The 21,430-nt window shown below is 41.2% G+C and overlaps 2 protein-coding genes across 2 annotated transcripts in view; one reads left to right on the forward strand and one right to left on the reverse strand.

Moving 5' to 3' along the window:
- HERC6 (HECT and RLD domain containing E3 ubiquitin protein ligase family member 6) overlaps window positions 1–21,430 on the reverse strand; it is a 53,747-nt gene that overhangs the window by 21,218 nt on the left and 11,099 nt on the right. Inside the window, exons 6-12 of the mRNA XM_021702472.2 lie at window positions 20,415–20,542; window positions 18,612–18,748; window positions 17,450–17,517; window positions 12,260–12,381; window positions 11,219–11,278; window positions 7,928–8,021; window positions 2,580–2,769 (exon numbers count right to left, since the gene is read on the reverse strand). Of these exons, the coding sequence (XP_021558147.1) occupies window positions 2,580–2,769; window positions 7,928–8,021; window positions 11,219–11,278; window positions 12,260–12,381; window positions 17,450–17,517; window positions 18,612–18,748; window positions 20,415–20,542 (799 nt within the window). The remainder of the gene's footprint in view (window positions 1–2,579; window positions 2,770–7,927; window positions 8,022–11,218; window positions 11,279–12,259; window positions 12,382–17,449; window positions 17,518–18,611; window positions 18,749–20,414; window positions 20,543–21,430) is intronic.
- LOC110591552 (dnaJ homolog subfamily C member 15-like) lies at window positions 9,394–9,854 on the forward strand. The gene has a single exon (XM_044912674.1). The coding sequence runs from the start codon at window positions 9,394–9,396 to the stop codon at window positions 9,841–9,843; it is 450 nt and encodes a 149-aa protein (XP_044768609.1). The 3' UTR covers window positions 9,844–9,854.

Here is a 21,430-nt window from a genome sequence, read left to right on the forward strand (position 1 = left end):
CCCAGGACGCTGGGATCATGACCTGAGCCAAAGGCAGATGCTCAACTGATTGAGCCACCGAGGCGCCTAGGAAATTTTTTTTTTTTAATTTCAGAGTGAGGTAGGCTTTTTGATGTATGATCTAAACTCAGAAACTGTAAAAGAAAATGTTCATATAGTAGGCTTCATAAAAATGTTTTAAAGAAACAAACATTTTTGTTGTTGTTTTTCGTTTTTTGGTTTTTTTAAGATTTATTTATTTGGGAGAGAGAGCACATGTGAGTGGGGGGATGGGCAGAGGAAGAGGGAAAGAATCCTAAGCAGACTCCCCTGCTGTGCTGGAGCCCCAAATCGGGGCTTGGTCTTAACCACCCTGAGACCAACCAGCTGAAACCAAGAGTTGGATCCTCAACTAACTGAGCCACCCAGGCACCCCTTCATAAAAATATTTTAACATAATTATGCATTCGGGGCACCTGGGTGGCTCAGTTGTTAAGCATTTGCCTTCGGCTTAGGTCATGGTCCCAGGGTCCTGGGATCGAGCCCCGCATCGGGCTCCCTGCTCTGCGGGGAGTCTGCTTCTCCCTCTCCCATTCCCCCTGCTTGTGTTCCCTCTCTCACTATGTCTCTGTCTGTCAAATAAATAAATAAAATCTTAAAAAAAAATAATAAAATAATTATGCATTCAAAAACACCACAAAGTAAAAAAAAACAATCCAGAGAAAAAAGATTTGTAACTCATATTATTGATAAAGTATTAATTGCCTTAATCATTTAAAAGCTCCTAAATAAAAAAGAAAAACACTAACAACAACACATGGGAAAATGGGTTAAGAGGAAAGAACTGATAGTTACCAGAATATACTATAAAAATGGAATTGAGATATAGGAAAACCAGCACTATCGCATTCATAATGAGAAAATTAAAATTTAAAATAAGACATTCTTCAGAATGGCAAATACCAAAGTTTGATAATACTGTAGAAAAATGCGTGGGCTGATGCTGTTTTTTTTTTTTTTTTAAGATTTTATTTATTTATTTGACAGAGACACAGCGAAAGAGGAAACATAAGCAGGGAGAGTGGAAGAGGGAGAAGCAGGTTCCCCGCAGAGCAGGGAGCCAGATGCGGGGCTCGATCCCAGGACCCAGGGATCATGACCTGAGCTGAAGGCAGACACTTAACAACTGAGCCACCCAGGCGCCCCGATGCTGTCATATTTTTTGAAGTATAAACTGTTACATCCTCTATCAGGGCCATCATGTTGCACTGCATGTGATTTATTTAGACTACAATGTGAATGGTGACCACTTAAAGTTCTGTGGAGGGTCATTTGGCAAATTCTCTCAAAATTTTAAATGCACATACAATTTGATCCAGTAATTTTGCTTTCTGGAATTCTCCCTGTCTGTGTAAATTTATATACATACAAAGAAATGCATGTTAGCACTATTATAATAGCAAAAACTTAGAAACAGCTATTTATAGTATATCCTTCCAATAGAATACTAATAAGCCATTAAATAGAACCAGGCAGTTCCTGTAACAGAACAAACATATCTTTACAATGTACTGTTGAGTGGGAAAAAGCAAATTGCCAAAAAATGTAAATGGTGTGCTACCATTAAAAAAGAAAAAAAGAAAGAATATATGTCTCTATTTTTTTTTAAATACATATCTTTCAAAGTTTACACAAAAAACTATATTCTGTAACTGCTTTCTGGGAGGGGAAATGAGTGGCTTATATTTTATTATATATATATATATCTCTTGTACCTTTAAAGCTTTGGTTCTTGAACATTCGGAAACAATGCAATACAGAGAGGAATTTTAACAGACTTTGCTGAGCTCCTCCTCCCTGTCTACCATACCTAATTCATATTATACTGTAGTTACCTATGGGGGTAGCTCCCTGCCTGGAGCAGGTCTTGTATCTTACTTCTTTTAGGCAGTTAGGGGGAGGGGTAAAGGTTCTTCCTGAGCCTTCTGTTTCTTAAAAATTGTCTAGAATAATCCACATGCTAAAGAGACACATTTTGAGATGGCAGACTTTGCTCCCCTGCAGGTCAAATGTCTCAAGTTTTAGGGGCACCTGGGTGGCTCAGTTGGTTAAGCAGCTGCCTTCAGCTCAGTCATAATCCCAGGGCCCTGGGGATCGAGCCCCACATCAGGGTCCTCCTTGTTCAGCAGGGAGCCTGCTTCTCCCCTGCCTGCCACTCCCCCTGCTTGTGCTTGCTCTCTCCCTCCCATCCTCCTCCCTCCTTCTCTCTCTCTCTCTGTGTCAAGTAAATAAATAAAATCTTTAAAAAAAAGTCTCAAGTTTTAAAACATGAACAAAAAATTTTAAAGTATGGATTTATCTTGACTGGATCCCCTGTGGTTATTAAATTCTGATATCAAAGCCATGTCCAAGTCTAAGAGTTACACATGCTTTGTATAATGATTGTTAATAATATAAGGTTAATCCTTTCAAACATGCACATACCACATACCCAAACATATGTGTATTTTTAAATCCTCTATCCAAAATTTGCTACAACTTTTACTTTAGTGATTCTTTACTGAGAGTACAGATACAGTGACAAAAGGAATCAAACTTACTCAGGATTTGTGAAGATCTGTCACTCATCTTACAAACAGCTTCTGTAAATGGAACCACCAGACTCTTCCAGTTCCTAGAATCATGCATCACAGGACATTCTGGGAGCAGAAGGAAAACTGATAATGCTTCTCGGTGTGAAGAACGACATGGAAGAGCTCTGAGCAGACTATCCCTGAGACATGTAGTTATCTGTGGTTGAAAGGATCAGGGAGGGCCCAGCAACCATTAGATACAGATTATAGTGAAAAACAAGCTATGGAACTAGGGGTTTTGTTTCTCCATCTTCCAGTGGAAAAATCATTTAGTTTTCCTCAAACCTACTGTTCAAACTCCATCATTCCTTGCATCCCAAATGCCCCTGAAGTGTTATGTGAGAGTCATCCTCCCTGTTTTATATTGGGTTGCATGAAGGAAATAAAGTGAAATCACATGTACATGTACATACTGTGTGAATCATGGAGGTCACTCAATTAGAGATTGACAGGTCGAGGATCCATACTTAGATCTATCTGACTTAAAATCTAACATTGGCAGAGATAATGCCATATTGTTCACCTCATTAATCCTGTTTCATTTTCCTCCTGGGCTCACAGGAAGATGGCATTTCCAGCCTCCCTGCAGTTACGTGGGGCCATATGATTGAGTTCTGGCTAAGGGGTTATGAGTGAAGGTGATGTATATCACTTCCAGGCATGACCCCTAAAACCTCTCATGGAACCTTCCATACTCTCTTTCCTTATCCGCCAACAAAATACAAAAGCTCTGGAGGATTTCACGTCCCCAGGGCCTAGGTTTCCAGAAAGAAGGAGCCCAAATCACTCCTCAATGAACCTGTGCAGAGGTGAGAAGGGTAGCAGAATATGCCACTCAAAAATATGCCAGTCTGGCAGGAGGATTATTTTGAGCTGAAGGCAAGTGAGAAAAAGCTCTCTGGCTTCCCTCTATCTACTTGAAAACAGAATATAAATTCCCCTTGTGAAGGTGTCCTCTTGCCCCTAAATTCCTGCACCAGGAGAAGGGTAACAACCTTAATTAGCGGAGATGAGCGGGCACTGAGAAAGAGTCTACACAAACCTTACAAGCTAGACCTTATCTACTATCCGTATCCCCAGCTGTTTGCCTTCCCACAATTTGGCGCCCTTAGAATCTCAGTCCTTTTCCTTTGTGTTGTCTCTTCTCTACAAAATTATTCTTTGTTAAGATGCTATATAAGCAAGTTCTAACACTCCTGTAGTTACTCATCACTGAGTGTATATGCAGCATGCACACGTTAATAAACTTCTGTTTATTCTTCTCCTATTGATCTGTCTTTTCTCAGTCTAATTTGCAGGGCCGCAGCCAATGAAACTAAGATGGGTGGAGGGAAAATATTTCTTTTTCTTCCCCTGCATGTGCTTCCCTTCTTCAGCCCTCATTGATGTGGAAAGAAGTCTTCATTGTGTCAAGCCACTGAGATTTGTTTTGTTTTTGTTTTTGTTTTTTAAGATTTATTTATTTATTTGACAGAGAGAGACACAGCGAGAGAGGGAACACAAGCAGGGGAGAGGGAGAGGGAGAAGCAGGCTTCCCGCGGAGCAGGGAGCCCGATGCGGGGCTCGATCCCAGGACCTGGGGATCATAACCTGAGCCGAAGGCAGACACCCAATGACTGAGCCACCCAGGCATCCCAAGCCACTGAGATTTGAAAGTTGTTTGTTACAACAGCTAGCATCACTTATTCTATTTAATAGGGCTTAGGTATTCTTAAGGATGGTGTCTGCCTCTACATGTCGTAAGGATTAAGGAAGATTATATATGCAATAATAAAGCACCATATATTATTATTACATTAATGTTCTTACAAGTTGTTTTCTCAGATGTCCAGAAGAACATGATTTCTATGGAGCGCTGGTAGGCATAGATGGGAAAATAATGTCACAGAGTCAGATAACTTTGAGAAAAATGGCTAAAACAGCTAGATTTCTTTTGGTTTGTGACATCATAGAATTTTTAATTTGCTGATGTACATCATGACTCCATAATAGTATGCAGCATTTCCAAAGTTGTTTCACTTAGAAGCTGTTTTCAGGGAGCATTCTGTGAAACCAGTGTTCCTTGGAACTCACAATGGGAACAGCACCCCAAGTTATCTCCCATATAACCGAAATAAATTTATTTTTAAAATATATTCAATAACATCTACTATTTTTACTTCATCTTGAAAATAAAACTACTGTATCTACTACATATTAAAGAACACTCTCTCCCTTTCCCTTCCAAATGTAGGGACCCAAAATGGTATAAAGACGACTTTAGGGGCGCCTGGGTGGCTCAGTCGTTAAGCGTCTGCCTTCGGCTCAGGTCATGATCCCTGGGTCCTGGGATCGAGCCCCGCATCGGGCTCCCTGCTCTGCGGGAAGCCTGCTTCTCCCTCTCCCTCTCCCCCTGCTTGTGTTCCCTCTCTCACTGTGTCTCTCTCTGTCAAATAAAATAAAATCTTAAAAAAAAAAAAAGATGACTTTAGCCTGAAAGCATGTGTGACACAGCTGATGCAGAAAGAAGCCTTCAGATCTTCCCCTATCTGACTACAGACAGGGCCTTCCCAGAGTGAGGCAGCCATAGACGCCCTTGGAGGGCAAGCTTCACTGCCAGGGAAAGACCAGCCACCTGCACTTGGATAAGAAATTACATAAACAAACATTATCACAACCTGTCATATCTTCCATTTGGCCCCCTTAAAGCCCGTTTGTCTCCCTGAGAAGTCCATTTGTTTTCTCATAGAAGCCTCTCCTCCCCCACTCCCTTTTCCCTATTAATTGGTATATAAGCCCTCATCCCTAGCTCTTTGGGGAGTCTCTTCATCACCTGAATGCTCCCCGAAAGAATGGGAATAAAACTTGTTTTCTTCTGTTAATCAGTCTATTGTCAGTTCATAGGCCCCCAAACACATGAACCTGAGTTGGTGGAGGGAAAGTTTTCCAACATAGCCCAGAATCACAAAATACTAAACTAGAATAAACCTTAAAGAGGAACTCCATAAATAAGGAGCCCAATAAAAAAGGTAAAGAAAATGTGACCCAAATAGCGTAAGGGCTGAATCAGTAGCAGATTCATCTCAACTAGATTTGACATTGATCGCAAAAGAGAGAACCGGCTTTCCATTCCCCCAGTCCAGGTGAAGCTTCTCTTGCTTCCCAAATTAGTGCTATATCTGCTAATGGTTATTTACCTCTCAAAATTGTTTTTTCATATTGAAAATAAAAATACTGTATTTACTGTACATTTAAACATGTGCTTAAAAAAGTGCCAGCATCTAAAAGAGGGAGCAGAAGTCAGAGAAGGGGTTGTGACCACAGAAGCAGAAGTCAGTGATACGGGACCAGGAGCCAAAGAATGCCGGCAGCCTCTAGAATCAAGAAAAGTCAAAGAAACAGATTTCCCCTAGAGTCTCTAACCCTATTTTCTATTATTACTATAACAATTACTATACTATATATTATTACTATACTAACTAACCATACTAACAATTATTATAACCACAAATTTAGTGGTTTAAAGAAACACGAATTTGTTATCTTATAGTTCTAGAGGTCAGAAGTCTAAAATGAGGGGCACCTGAGTGGCTCAGTCAGTTAAGCGTCTGCCTTCGGCTCAGGTCACGATCCCAGGGTCCTGGGATTCGAGCCCCATGTTGGGCTCCCTGCTCAGCCAGGAGTCTGTTTCTCCCTCTCCCTCTGCCCTTCTGCCGGCTTCTGCTCTCTCTCTCTCAAATAAATAAATAAAAATCTTAAAAAAAAAAAGTCCAAAATGGGTCTTGCTGGACTAAAGTCAAGATATTGACAAGGTTGCATCCCTTCTGGAAGCTCAAAGGGAGAATCTGTTTCCTGGCTAGTGGTTTCTTACAGGGATAATCCCATCTCTTTTGTTTCTCTAGTTTCTAGAGACTGTCCGCATTCCCTTGCTATTGGCCTTTCTCCATTTTCAAATCCAGAAACACATCTCAAATCTCTCTAACTCTGACATTCCTGCTTCGTCTTATAGATACTCTTGTGATTACACTGGGCCCATCCAGATAATCCAGAATAATCTCCCCATCTCAAGATTGTTAACTTAATGACCTATGAAAAATTCCTTTTGCCATGTAAGGTAACACATTCACAGACTTTGAGTATTGAGACGTGGACATCTTGGGAGGCCATTATTCAACTACCACATCTCCTCTTATACACCCCATGCAACCATTAATCTGTTTTCTATTTCTATGGATTTGCCTTCTCTGAGCATTTCATGCAAGTGGAATCAAACAATATGTGATCTTTGTGTTTGTCTACTTTCAATTACATAATGTTTTGAGGGCCACCTATGCTCTTTTATTGCTGAATAGTATTCCATTGTATGGATTCACCACATTTTGCTTACCCACTCCCTGGTTGAAAAATATTTGTTTTTTTTTCCCACATTTTGACAATCATGAACATGCTGCTATGATCATTTACACAGAAGCCTTTGTGTGGACATATGTTTTCATCTGGGTTGGATAAGCACCTAGAAGTAGAACTGCTGGGTCATATGGTAAATCTATGTTTAACTTTTTTGAGAAGCTGCCAAATTGTTTTCTAAAGAGACTGCAACATTTTACATGTCTACCAGCCATGAATGAGGCCTCCAGGTTCTCTGTATCCTCACCAATACTTGTTATTGTCTTTCTTTATGACGATGATCATCATTGTGGATGTGAAGTGATATCTCATGGTGGTTTTAATTTGCATTTCCCTAATGATTAACTGTACTAAGCATCTTTCCATGTGCTTATCCATAAATCTTCTCTGGCAAAATATCCATTCAAATCTTCTGATCATTTTTTAAATTTGGGTCATTTCTCTTCTTATTGAGTTACAAAAATCATTTATGGGGCGCCTGGGTGGCTCAGTTGGTTAAGCGACTGCCTTCAGCTCAGGTCATGATCCCAGGGTCCTGGGATCGAGCCCCACGTTGGGCTCCCTGCTCTGCGGGGAGCCTGCTTCTCCCTCTCCCACTCCCCCTGCTTGTGTTCCCTCTCTCGCTGTGTCTCTCTCTGTCAAATAAATAAATAAAATCTTTAAAAAAAATCATTTATGTATTTTGGATACAAGTCATTTGCCAAATATATGATTTAGATATTTATAAATTAAAAAAATAAAAATAAAAAAGTGCCAGCATCTAATACAGTGTCTGGAATATATTAACCTCATCATGAACACTTGCCCCCCTCCCCTATCACACACAGTCCCCTCCCTGACTCAGCTCCCAACAAAATTAAACTGCAGTCATACTGATTCCTGTAAAGAAATTCTATTGCTCTATTTCTCAAGTAAATATTGGCCATTACCATGAAAGAAATCCATTCTGTTTTTGTTAACTTCTGGAAGGTATCTCTTGCCTTTTGTAAGTCCACATCAATGGAAATCGTTTCTACAAGTTCTCTTTGGATACAAGAAATGTAAAAACAACAAACAAACAAAACACATAAACAGATGGAAAAGAATATTTCTAAACTTCATACATATTTATCGTCTTATTAGTTAGATAAAAACTTTTTTCTTACAGCTTGCCTCCTTTCAAAATAATTTAATTTACTTGGCACAAAAAAATTTTACAAAATTTATATTCTCCTAAAAGAGAGTAGGTAACAATTTATTATCTCTAAAGTGGCTACAAGTGTGGGCTGCAATAATAGCAAAATTGTATATATGCTGCATCTGAGAACTGAAACCATTTACCCCTACACTCAGCCCGGTACACTGAGAACTGAAACTACCCACCCCTCTCCACACCTTACCATCTACATCTACATTACTTTAGGATTCCACTGTTTCATTAGCATGACTTCACTATTCCAAGAGACACTAAGCCCAGGCAAGTGGTTTGATTGTGCATTATAGGAACTTCCTGAAAAGACCCATTAACTCCTCAATAGAAATCATTAATATATGCCCTAAGATTCTTTGAATCTCTTGCCTCAAAGTCAATGCCTTGCTGTCTCCAACCATCCTGGATCTTTGGATCTTTTCCCAATCCTAATCAAGCCCCCAGCTGCGACCTCCCAAACTGAAAGACCTGCCCTAAACCAAACTGCCAATTCTTGATAAATTCCAACCTGGCCTTCCCCTCAGTAACACTATCAAAGCTTTATCTAGGTGTTGTGCTTTCCTGGGTTGTGTTGGTGATATCTGAAGAGACTCCATCTGTCAAACGACTAGTTTTTATAATGTTCTTATCAAGAAATATTTTATGCTTGCTGAATTAATGGATCAATAGTAATACCAGGGCTAAAATATTTATGCAAGTACTCAAAGTACTGTAAATCTCCCCTTAAAATATATTGTCCTTTGCTGTCTTTAGCATCATAAAACCAAACCTTGAGGTTCATCACTCCTGGGAGGATACTACTCCACTTTACAAAGGTAATATTCTTCACCTGGAAAATATTCTGTATGCAGTAAGGATTAGCCTGAGGCTAGAGAAGGGAAGAAAGAGGAAACGGTTGTATATGGCAGAGTCCCTGTCCCTCACTTCTCTCCTGGAAGCATGGCAAGAAGAAGAAAGCAAATGGGAGAGGAAGAAGGCAGAGGGAAGCAGCGTCTGATCTCTCTTCTCTCACCCTTGACCGGGATGTGTGGGGATGAATCGGGATGCTTTTTAGACTCTAGAAAGACAATGCCTCATGGGCTGCCAGGGGGAAGCCATGGCATTCAGCTTCCCTGGGTTTCTCTGGTTCCAAGGTGAGGTTGTTGGACTCAACAGTTTCTCCAGGCCCCTTAAAGAGCGACTGAGAGCTCCCCGCATTGCATTGTCATGGCTGCCCGTGGTGGCGTCTCCACTGCCGGCGAGGGTCTGCCCTACGCCGAGTCCTCGCCGCCGGCGACCGCACTGCCAGATGCGGACATCGACCAGGGACTGGCAAGAAGTTTGACAGCTGTAGGAGTGGGTGTTGCAGCTCTCGTATTTGCAGGTCGCTATGCATTGCAAATCTGGAAGCCTCTAGAACAAGTACTCACAGAAACGGCAAAGAAGATTTCCACTCCTAGCCTTTCATCCTACTATAAAGGAGGATTTGAACAGAAAATGAGTAGGCAAGAAGCTAGTCTTACTTTGGGTATAAGCCCATCTGCTGGCAAGGCCAAGATTAGAACAGCTCATAGGAGAACCATGATTTTGAATCACCCAGATAAAGGTGGATCTCCTTACTTAGCAACCAAAATAAATGAAGCAAAAGACTTGCTAGAAGCAACCACCAAACACTGATTGATGCTTAAGAATCATTCTGAAGGAAAAAAAGGGGGAATACAAAACAAAAAGTCCTGCAAAGCAGTCTAAATCACGGCGTTCGTAATTTTCATACATGTACTGACCACAATCATTTATTCCACTATTAAGGTAAAGATTAACAATCTTAAAAAAAAAAAAAAAGAGTGACTGAGAGTGCAGCTGGGTTAAAAACCAATGGGACAACTGGGGGTTACACAGAGCCAAAGAACACGTGCAACACGGGTTAAGTGAGTGCCACCTACAGGCCAGGAGGGGGCACAAGATGTGTATAACTATCTTCAGAATCTGTGAGGCAGTTTGGGGCCTACTCAACAGGGAGGGATGAGACCTGACCTAGTGGGGGAGGACTGGACCGAGTGATATGTGCTGCAGACGCACCAGCAGGGCATCAGCCTCCAGAGAAGGCAGAAGGCAGCCTAAGGCCCCTTCATGCTGCTATCCTCCTTCTCCTTTAAATACTGTTCAATTTAAACAAGGAGGCCATTACACTGAGGGGGCTCTATCACTACGGGGGCCTATGTAAGCAAAAAATCTGAGCCTGTAAATACCTCAGTTATGAAATCGAAACCTAAGGACAACCAGTCAAACAGCCCACTACGCTTTGAGCTATAGCCGGTCAATTAATTTCTTTTCTTTGCTCCTGCACCTTCTCTACGTAAGTCTTTCCTCTAGCTCCTGTTGGTGGAGCGCCCCTAACCACTTCAGTTGCGTGCTGCCCAATTTGAGTCAGTATTTGCTTAAATAAATCTTGAAATGTTTAATATGCCTCAGTTTCTCTCTTAACAGTTCCCAGGCACAGTATTGTAAAGCATAAAGGGAAGGGAAGAAATACAAGACCAAATGTTGAGCACTTCACAAGAGAGCTGTTTGTATGACTGGATCAGACACCAAGTAGAGAAATCAGATTCTCCTCTGTAGTAGTGAACCTAGTTCAAGATAAAATAAATAGAATCTATTTTCCCCTATTGCTGGATTCCCCTATCGATCCCACCACAAAGAGAACTGCAAAGTGCTGCCTTGGCCTCTAAGTACCAAAGCAACATTAGAATGATCACTCATGGACACAAAGATCTTGAAAAAACACCATTCCTTGTAGTCAGGTAACAGAGGAGGACAGGGCAGTGTGTGAATTAGGAATTACAACTTACAGTGGTCTCGCAGAAAATTCCTTTACAAAACGGGAGAATTCGGTAACAACCTTTGGAGTTTTCTATGTTGGACTTATTGTTCATAGATAACATAATAATACACATTAAAATGACTGACTTGAAACATTTCATTTTAAATATTTCTCAATGTTCCCCTCCCCGCCCCGTGTTTTAAATGAAGATAAATCTCATGTAAAAATTACCTTTTCTTTAAAAAACTTGCAGTCAGACAAGCAGGAGATGAAAATATCGTCATAATTTCACTGTAAAAGTAACAACACACGTGTTAAGTCGTAATGTACTATAAAGCATGCCTCCTCTTAGGTCCAATTATATAACTGATGACATGGAATCGTTAAGGAAAACTACTCTCCTATGAGTCTTCCAAACTCTGGACATATTTTGTGCTGATAAATCTCCCCCAAATCCTTCATAGTTGATTTTACCAAGACATGGATTTAAATAAAATCCATCCTTCTGAAAACAGAAACTTATGGTGCCCCAGAGTATAAACTCTGAAGATACAAAAGAGTGCACTTCAATGAGGGCTTTGTGAGATACAACATGTTTTTGATTCACTCCTGCATCTCCCGTGACTATCAAGGTGCCTGGGAACTGTATGTCCTCAATATAGCTGTGTTAAGTAAATGATGAATGAATGAGATCATCAGTGACTTCTTCAAACTTCGAGGGGGTAGAAGAGAATCATGGTTAAAATGCACATGCCTTCACAGCAAAGCCAAACCTTCTGTCTTATGTTTAGGATAAAATGACCCCATGGCTTCAAAACCAAATATTTAAGGGGCGCCTGGGTGGCTCAGTCGTTAAGCGTCTGCCTTCGGCTCAGGTCATGATCCCAGGGTCCTGGGATCGAGCCCCGCATCGGGCTCCCCTGCTCGGCGGGAAGCCTGCTTCTCCCTCTCCCACTTCCCCTGCTTGTGTTCCCTCTCTCACTGTCTCTCTCTCTGTCAAATAAATAAATAAAATCTTAAAAAAAAAAAAAAAGAAGTCTTCTGGTGCAGGGGCGCCTGGGTGGTTCAGTCGTTGGGCGTCTGCCTTCAGCTCAGGTCATGATCCCAGGATCCTGGGATCGGGCTCCCTGCTCGGCAGGAGGCCTGCTTCTCCCTCTCCCACTCCCCCTGCTTGTGTTCCCTCTCTCGCTGTGTCTCTCTCTGTCAAATAAATAAAATCTTCAAAAAAAAAAAAAACAAATATTTGATTTATAACTTATCAGACAGAGCGACCTCTTAGCCACTTCAAGTTTAGTGCTTCCTGTTGCCGCTGCTATCCATTTTTCCATCAGGGACTGGTTAATTTGGCTTATTTCTGGCAGGATTTTCCTGGAAACATCTGTGGAACTGGTATCCTTCGTGGAAGAAAAAAAAATGATCAGGAAAACATACCCACATGCTGAGGAATAAATAACACTGCAAAGCTTGTGGCAGGTGGTAGGTAGGCCCCACCCTTTCTGATGTAGGGTTTGGTGAGAAGGGTTATGTCCTCAGACTGGCCTGGCTTTTCCGGTTCCTAGCCTTGGCCCCTGGCTTGGTCTGAGCCTTAGTTTTGTCATTTAAAAATGGAATGACACAAAATAATTGAAAACAGGGACTCAACCAGATACTTGTACACTAGTATTCACTGCAGCATTATTCACAATAGCCAAAAAGGTGGAAACAGCTGGTGTCCAGTGACAGCATCCATAGATGAACATGGTGTCTATGTGCAGGAGAATATTCAGCCATAAAAAGGGAAGAGATTCTGATGCATGCTGAAACATGGATGAACTTTGAAGACATTATGCTAAGCGAAATAACCCAGATACAAAAGGACAAATATTGTGTGATTCCACTTATATGAAATTGGCAACTTCATAGAAAGTAGATTAGAGATTACCCAGGGCTGGGGGCAGTCATGGAATAGAGACTTATTATTTAATGGTTACAGAGTTTCTGTTTGGGGTGATAAAAAAAAGTTTTGGAGATGGATAGTGGTGACGGTTGCAAAATATTGTGAATGCAAGTAATGACACTAAATTACATACTTAAGAATAGTTAAAATAGAAAATTTTATGATGTGTGTGTGTGTGTGTGTATTTTAACCACAATAAAAAAAATGAGATAATAATACCTACCTCTCTGGGCTCTTGTTAAGATTAAATGATATTAGGTATACAAAGCCTTTGGATTATAGTTGGTATTCAGTAAATACTAGTTTCTTTCTCCCCTCTAATCACCCATAGATTTTTACTTTTAGATCAGTGGTTTCCAAACTTTAGCATGCAACAGAATTACCTGGTGATCTTGCTAAAGCATAGACTGCTGAGCCCATCCCCGCAGTTTCTGATTTAGGAGTGGAGCTCAAGAATTTGCATCTGGCAAATTCCCACGTGATGCTGCTGCTCTGGTGTAGGGACCACACTCTGAGAACCACGGTTCTAGACAATACTTGAAACCAAATGGCTCGGGGCGCCTGGGTGGCTCAGTCGTTAAGCGTCTGCCTTCGGCTCAGGTCATGATCCCAGGACGCTGGGATCGAGCCCCATATCGGCTCCCTGCTCGGCAGGAAGCCTGCGCTTCCCTCTCCCATTCCCCCTGCTTGTGTTCCCTCTCTCGCTATCTCTCGCTCTCTGTCAAATAAATAAATAAAATCTTAAAAAAAAAAAAAAAAGAAACCAAATGGCTCAGTGAGCGGTGTCAGAAATCACTATATGGAAAGAAAAAACCTGTCTTTTAATAATAGCCTTCCAAAAACATTAGTGCTCTGCTCCATGTTATACCTCTACCTCCAATGAACTTGTAATAAGTCAGGAAGTTCTTTTTTTGGAAGAAACCTCTATCTATGCCCAACATGGGGCTTGAACTCAAGACCCCGAGATCAAGAGTCACAAACTCTACAAACTGAGCCAGCGAGGCACCCCATGAGTCAGGGAAGTCTTCATCGTTTTTATTTAATGCTTAAATAAAGACCTCCGGAAGAAAATGTGTAACCATGACTTCTGAAGTTCCCTTCAGCTTCTTGATCTGAGCCTTGGGTGTCTCCTCTGGTTCAATCACGAGAGAGCTTGTATTCCCCGCCACGTGGCTGGAAACTTAGGACAATGAGGTGCTCCCTATTGGCACTTACATACCATTTCTTCTACTCTCTTCAAAATCCCAGCTCCCCTGAAGTAATCATCTCTCAATGTCCTGGTCACTACCCTTCAACACTGAAAACTTTAGTACCTTGCTGTCTTCCTCAGCACTGCCATGCTTGTTGTCATGCTTCCCGTAATTCTTGGCAACTACAGAACTAATAAACAGGATTTATTTCCCACCTTGATCTCTCAAGTCTTGATCTCATCTCCACACTTCTCCTCTGCTCCGCCTCAACTACCCATGTCCTGGATCAGGGTTTCAAGAGGGATGCTATTGACATTTTGTGTCAGATCGTTCTTTGTTGTGAGAGTCTTGTGCATTGCAGGATGTTTAGCAGCAGCCCTGGCCTCTACCCCCCAGATGCTAGTGGCTGCCACCCCAACACCCCTGCCCCTTTCCCTGTTACTACAACCTAAAATGGCTCCAGCAATTGCCAAATGTTTCCTAGGGCAAAATCATTCCTAGCTGAAAACCACTGCCCTAGATCTAGGTAATACCCTATGCTTTATAATCATCAATAACTGTTTCACCTTCTAAAATTTCTATTAGAAACATTCTCAGGGGCGCCTGGGTGGCTCAGTCAGTTAAGCGTCTGCCTTCGGCTCAGGTCATGATCTCAGGGTCCTGGGATCCAGCCCCGCATCGGGCTCCCTGCTCAGCGGGGAGTCTGCTTCTCTCTCTCCCTCTGCTCCTCCTCCCCTCACCCCCATTCATACTCTTTCTCACCTCCCCCCCTCAAATATATAAATAAAATCTTAAAAAAAAAAAAAAAGAAAAGAAACATTCTCTTCTTCGGTCATCATACACCTTTTTCTAATTCCCTTACTTTAAAGTGAAACTCCCAATCTAACATTCTTTGGTGCTGGAATGAGTTAAGACTTTGGGGGCTACTGGAACAGAATGAATGTATTTTGCATGCAAGAAGGACATGAATTTTATTGGTGGGGCGGGGTGGGGGGGAAGAATGTTATGGACTGCATGTGTTCCCCCCCCAAATTCATATGTTGAAATTCTAATCCCCAGTGCAATGGCATTAAGAGGTGGGGCCTTTGGGAGGTGACTAGGTCTCATGAATGGGATTACTGCTCTCATGAATGGGATTAGTGCCCTTATAAGAGACCCCAGAGAGCTCTCTTGCTCTTTCTGCCATATGAGGACACAGCAAGAAGACAGCTATCTATAAACAAGGAAGCATGTCCTCACCAAACATTGAGTATGCTGGCCCCTTGATCCTGGACTTCCCAGACTCCAAAACTGTGAGAAGTACATTTCTGCTGTTCACAAGCCACCTAGTCTATAGTGTTTTGTTAGCAGGCAGAGCAGACTAAGACACTTACTTTAGAGTGGAACCCACTCCAACATTCTTTGAGGGCATTAGGATCTCCAATCCATTGACCCTATTGTTCGTTCATTATTCATCACTCCTCATTTCAATATTGTTTCATCTCAGGGGATAAATAGGGAGGTGCAAGGAGAAGGAGAGAGCCAGGGGAATAGCCAGTTGGTGGAGCAGTCAGAACATACATATTTATTGATTAGGTTCACCATCCTATATGGGCATAGCTCATGGCATCCCAAAACAATCACAACAGTAACACTGAAGATCACTGATCACAGGTCACCATGACAAATATAGGAATAATGGAAAAATTTGAAATATTGCAAGAATTACCAAAATGTGACACAGAAACAAGAAGTGAGCAAATGCTGTTGGAAAAATGGTTCCCACAAATTTGTTCTCTGTAGGATTGCCACGAACCTTCAATTTGTAAAAAATGCACTAAATCATAGTGCAATATAATGAGGCATGCCTGTATACTTCTGTCTCCATACAAACATTTCAGAACCAACCCAGAAATATGAGAATAAAGTCCTCTCTGTCAACAGTTAGGAGGGTACTACAGTATGGTGGCTAATGGTATAAGCTTTGCAGCTGGATTGCCTGGGTTTGAATCTAGCCTTGTCACTTCTTAGCAGTGCAACTTTGGGTAAGTCTACTTCTCTGAGACTCAGTTTTTTCATCTGTAAAATGGGGGAAATAATACCAACTGGAGTTGACATGAGGATTAAATGTGTCAATAGACTTGGAGTATTTTAATTGGTACCTAACTCATGATGACTACAATTAATATTAATCACTGCTGTCATTATCATCAATATTACTTAAACACTGTAGAAGCAATGAATTTAGGTTTGGGGGTCTCATCTTAAGAGATGTGAGGAGGAAGTGAAAATTACAGGATATTTTTTTAAATAGGTTATACCTCATTTTTTCAAAAAGATTTATTTACTCATTTGAGAGAGAGGAGTGTGCGAGCAAGTAGGGGGAGGGGTAGAGGAAGAGAATCTTTTTTTTTTTTTTTTTAAAGATTTTTATTTATTTGACAGAGAGAGAGACACAGCGAGAGAGGGAACACAAGCAGGGGGAGTGGGAGAGGGATAAGCAGGCTTCCTGCAGAGCAGGGAGCCCGATGTGGGACTCGATCCCAGGACCCTGGGATCATGACCTGAGCCGAAGGCAGTCGCTTAACCAACTGAGCCACCCAGGCGCCCGAGGAAGAGAATCTTTCAAGCAGACTCCCCACTGAGCATGGAGCCTAGTTGACACAGGGCCATCCCACAACCCATGAGATCAAGACCCAAACCTAAACCAGGAATCAGATGCCCAACCAACTGAGCCACCCAGGCAACCCGAAAATAACAGAATATTTTTTTTAAAAGATTCTATCTATTTATCTGACAGAGAGAGAGAGCACAAGCAGGGGGAGTGACAGAGGGAGAGGGAGAAGTAGGCTTCCTGCTGAGCAGGAAGGGATGCAGGGCTTTATCCCAGGACCCCAGGATCATGACCGGAGCCGAAGGCAGACACCCAACCAACTGAGCCACCCAGGTGCCCCTCAGAATTACTTTTTAAGAAGCATTCTAACAGAGGATCTTCTTAGTAAAAAATTTGAATACATACAAATGATACGATGTTTGAAACACTGCTCTGAAATCTAGACAGAAAAAAATGATTTTTGTTTTTGTTTGTTTTTGTTTTTTGAAAGAATATTTTTAAAAGAAACAGAAAGGGGGCGCCTGGGTGGCTCAGTCGGTTAAGCGGCTGCCTTCAGCTCAGGTCATGATCCTGAAGTCCTGGGATCAAGCCCCGTGTCGGGGTCCCCGCTCAGCGGGGAGTCTGCTTCTCCCTCTCCCTCTGCCTGCCTCTCTGCCTACTTGTGCTCTCTATCTGTCAAATAAATAAATAAATAAAAATCTTTAAAAAAAAAAAATAAAAGAAACAGAAAGTATAATAGATACCTGATAAGTTGTCACAAAACTGGCATGTGTTCCAGCAAAAATATGCTTGACTTGAAAATCCGCAAGGTCTAAAAGAAAGTATAAATCCATGCTTATTGTTTTTAGAAGTAAAAAAATAAATCTTTTGTTATAAACCTAAAACTGCTCTAAAAACATAGTCTTAAAAAAAACCTGATATATTGGGGTGCCTGGGTGGCTCAGTCAGTTAAGTGTCTAACTGATTTTAGCTCAGGTCACGATCCCAGGGTCGTGGGATTGAGCCCCACGTTGGGCTTTGCAGAAGCATAGAGTCTGCTTGTCCCTCTCCCTCTGCTTCCCCCCGACCCGTGCTCTTGTGCATGCTCTCTCTCTCTCTAAAACAGATAAAATTTTTAAAACAAAATCTGATAGGGTGCCTCGGTGGCTCAGTTGGTTAAGCGACTGCCTTCGGCTCAGGTCATGATCCTGGAGTCCCGGGATCGAGTCCCGCATCGGGCTCCCTGCTCGGCAGGGAGCCTACTTCTGCCTCTGACCACCCCCCTCTCATGTGCTCTCTCTCTCTCTCATTCTCTCTGTCTCAAATAAATAAATAAAATCTTTAAAAAAAAAAACAACAAAATCTGATATATTACCAAGCCAAATTTACTTATTTATTGGCAATTTATATTCTTCTAGATGAATTTTGACTACAAGCACCATAAAAGATTAATTTTGATCAGGTTACATTTGTATATACTTAAAATTTAATTTTTCATGCACTTACATAATGAAACCAGGGTGATGTACTTTAGAAGAGGGTTTTTTTGTTTATCTGTTTTTTTATTTGATTTTAAGCAATCTCTACACCCAACATGGGGCTCAAACTCACAACCCTGAGATCAAGAGTCACACACTCCACCAACTGATCCTGCCAGGTGCCCCTACAAGAGGTTTGATTAAATATATAAAAGTGTATCTTTCTGATAGTTCATCGACTTGGGATCTTTTTCATATTACCCTAATCTTTAGGAAAAAAAACTCCAGGAATCATTACATAAGAAAAGATGCATATTGTACAGATTTAAAAATAACAGTACAAAAAGAACCACAGTTCTATGTACTCTTGTGAAAAGAAGATAAGTAATATTTCTCCTCCAGTGGCATCAATTAAAACAAAATCATAAATTAGTGGGACCACTCGTACCATCAGCAGAAATCAGGCAGGTAAAGTCAGCATTCTCTGTCAGAGCTTCCGGATGAGTTGGTCTGCTTTTGCAACTTGGTCCGCGACCAAAAGACACTACCTTTCCAGTGGTGTAGACATATGCAAGGGTGTAGTAACTGCAAGACACAGAATACAATGAAGATCAAAGTACTCACACTTTTTGAGAAAGATGACGTCTCCTAACACAAAATAACAGATTTATCTTATACTAAGTACTCAGATCCCTTATCATAATGTCAGGGTGAGAGGGTACCAAATGATGTGACTAAACAAATGGTAGGTGAATATTAACTTATTACTAACCTTAAAGATAGAACATTATCGATGGGTCTTTACTATGGTTTCTTCCATTTGTGTTTTTTTGTTTTGTTTTTTTATTTTATTTTGTTTATTTGTCAGAGGAAGAGAGAGAGCACAAGGAGGGGAAGCAGTGGGAGAGGGAGAAGCAGGCTTCCCGTGGAGCAAGGAGCCCGAAGCGGGGCTCGATCCCAGATCCCTGGGACCATGACCTGAGCCGAAGGCAGCCACTTAACCGACTGAGCCACCCAGGCATCCTATACCATTTGTGTTTTAAATGTAAGCTTTGTTTTTTATGAATTGGGTAGATAATATTCAGTGTCCTCATAATTAGGTTATGCAAAACTCTGAATGCATATGCAAATACATATTATCTTCTATTTGCATGAGAATACTTTAAATCTTGTCTTATCAACTTAAGTAGGCAAACACCACTATTTTTATTTTATTATTTTTTAAGATTTTATTTATTTATTTGACAGAGAGAGACAGAGAACACAAGTAGATGGAGTGGCAGGCAGAGGGAGAGGGAGAAGCAAACTCCCCACTGAGCAGGGAGCCCGATGTGGGGCTCAATCCCAGGACCCTGAGATCATGACCCGAGCCGAAGGCAGACGCTTAACCGACTGAGCTACCCAGGCGCTCCTATTTTTATTTATTTATTTAAGACAGAGAGAGAGAGAGAGCTCTAGTGTGCACACGAGCAGGGGCAGGTTAGAGGGGGAAGGAGAGGAGAGAGAGAATCTCAAGCAGACTCTGTGCTCAGTGCAGAGCCCGATATAGGCAGGGCTCAGTCCCAGGACCCTGAGATCATGACCTGAGCTGAAGTCAAGAGTCAGACACTTGGGCGCCTGGGTGGCTCAGTTGGTTGGGCGACTGCCTTCGGCTCAGGTCATGATCCTGGAGTCCCGGGATCGAGTCCCGCATCGGGCTCCCTGCTCGGCGAGGAGCCTGCTTCTCCCTCTGACCCTCCCCCTCTCATGTGCTCTCTGTCTCTCTCATTCTCTCTATCTCAAATAAATAAATAAAATCTTAAAAAAAAAAAAAAAAGAGTCAGACACTTAACCAACTTAGCCACCCAGGCGCCCCACCACTGTTTTTATCTTAAACCCTCCTCCCAATCCCCAGCACCTAGTAAGGTGGTCTATACACAGTAGACTTCCAATAAATTCTTATTAAATAAATGAAATGTCTAGAATAAATGAGAAAAAATAGACAACTTAAACTATATTTGAAAGAAGTAAATTTTCAGAAAGGAAAATGATCTATAAAAAGAGTAGTCACATATTTTGTGTTTTAAGGTTTGATAACATTGCTGAGGAGTCTTTTTTTTTTTTTTTCTGAGGAACAGCCAAGTTTACTGAACCATAGTACAAAGCTCCGGAAGAGGGAGGGGACCTGAGAGGGTTGCCCTAAGGAGTCATTTCGAAGTAATAAAATACAGCACTCTCTACTCACACTAAAAACAAAAAACTAGCCCCTTACCTTCCACAATCTATCTGTGAAACTAGGCCATCAATTCCTTCCATGAGTTGTGGACCTTCCTTCTCAGCAGTGGGGCTGTGTCCCAGCTGTCCATAGCTATTGCTTCCAAATGTGAACACTTTCCCAGTCTGTTTGAAAAAGACAGAATCAGACGAATTTCAGATTTTAAAAAGTAACTAAAAACTTAAAGCTTAAGTATCATCAGAGAATTGTATGAGAGCACTATGTGAAATATAAGCTCTATATAAAGGGGAGGGGTCTTATATTTATTATTTCTAGTAATAAATGTAAGGGTTAACTCATTAAATGTGAGAAACCGTTGGCATTCATTGTAGAATGAATGGATGGACAAATTAATTGGTTTAAGAGTAACACTAACATTTAAGTAGATGGTTGCTTTATTTCTTTGAGATCTCTGAAAATAATCTTTTCTCAAAAGATTTTTTTTTAGAGAGAGATAGAGTGAGTGTGAGGGGGGGAGTGGGCGAGGTGTCCTTGGGATTCTCTCTCTCCTTCTCCTGCTGCCCCTGCCCCCCCACCCCCTCACTCATGTACATGCACACTCTCTCTCTAATAAAAAATAAATAAATAAAATAAATAATGCAAATTACTTTAGATATTTAGTTTTTATTCACTTTTTAGCTTATTTAAATAAAAAACATTTAAATTCAATTAATTAACATATAATGTAGTATTCGTTTCAGAGATAGAGGTCAGTGATTCATTTAGTTTTTAAATAAACATTTCAACCACACAAATAGTTTTCAAGTCTATTCCTTATGGCTATGGAGAGAATCCATCCCATTGGAACATACTATTTGGTCAGTACAAGAAGAGGAGGCAAACATTTACAAAGCAGGCTTGTAATTGTGCCAAGCAAGAAACGGAACAAAGTAGGTTCTAGTCTATAATTTGGGTTATTGAAACCTGTAAAAATTACTTTGTTGCTTCTACATTAATTTTCATCTGTATAACTACATTATGAATGAATAATTGCTAAAAGGATTAGCTCCTAT

Source organism: Neomonachus schauinslandi, chromosome 2 (genome assembly GCF_002201575.2).
Source record: "Neomonachus schauinslandi chromosome 2, ASM220157v2, whole genome shotgun sequence".
Taxonomy (NCBI): Eukaryota; Metazoa; Chordata; class Mammalia; order Carnivora; family Phocidae; genus Neomonachus; species Neomonachus schauinslandi.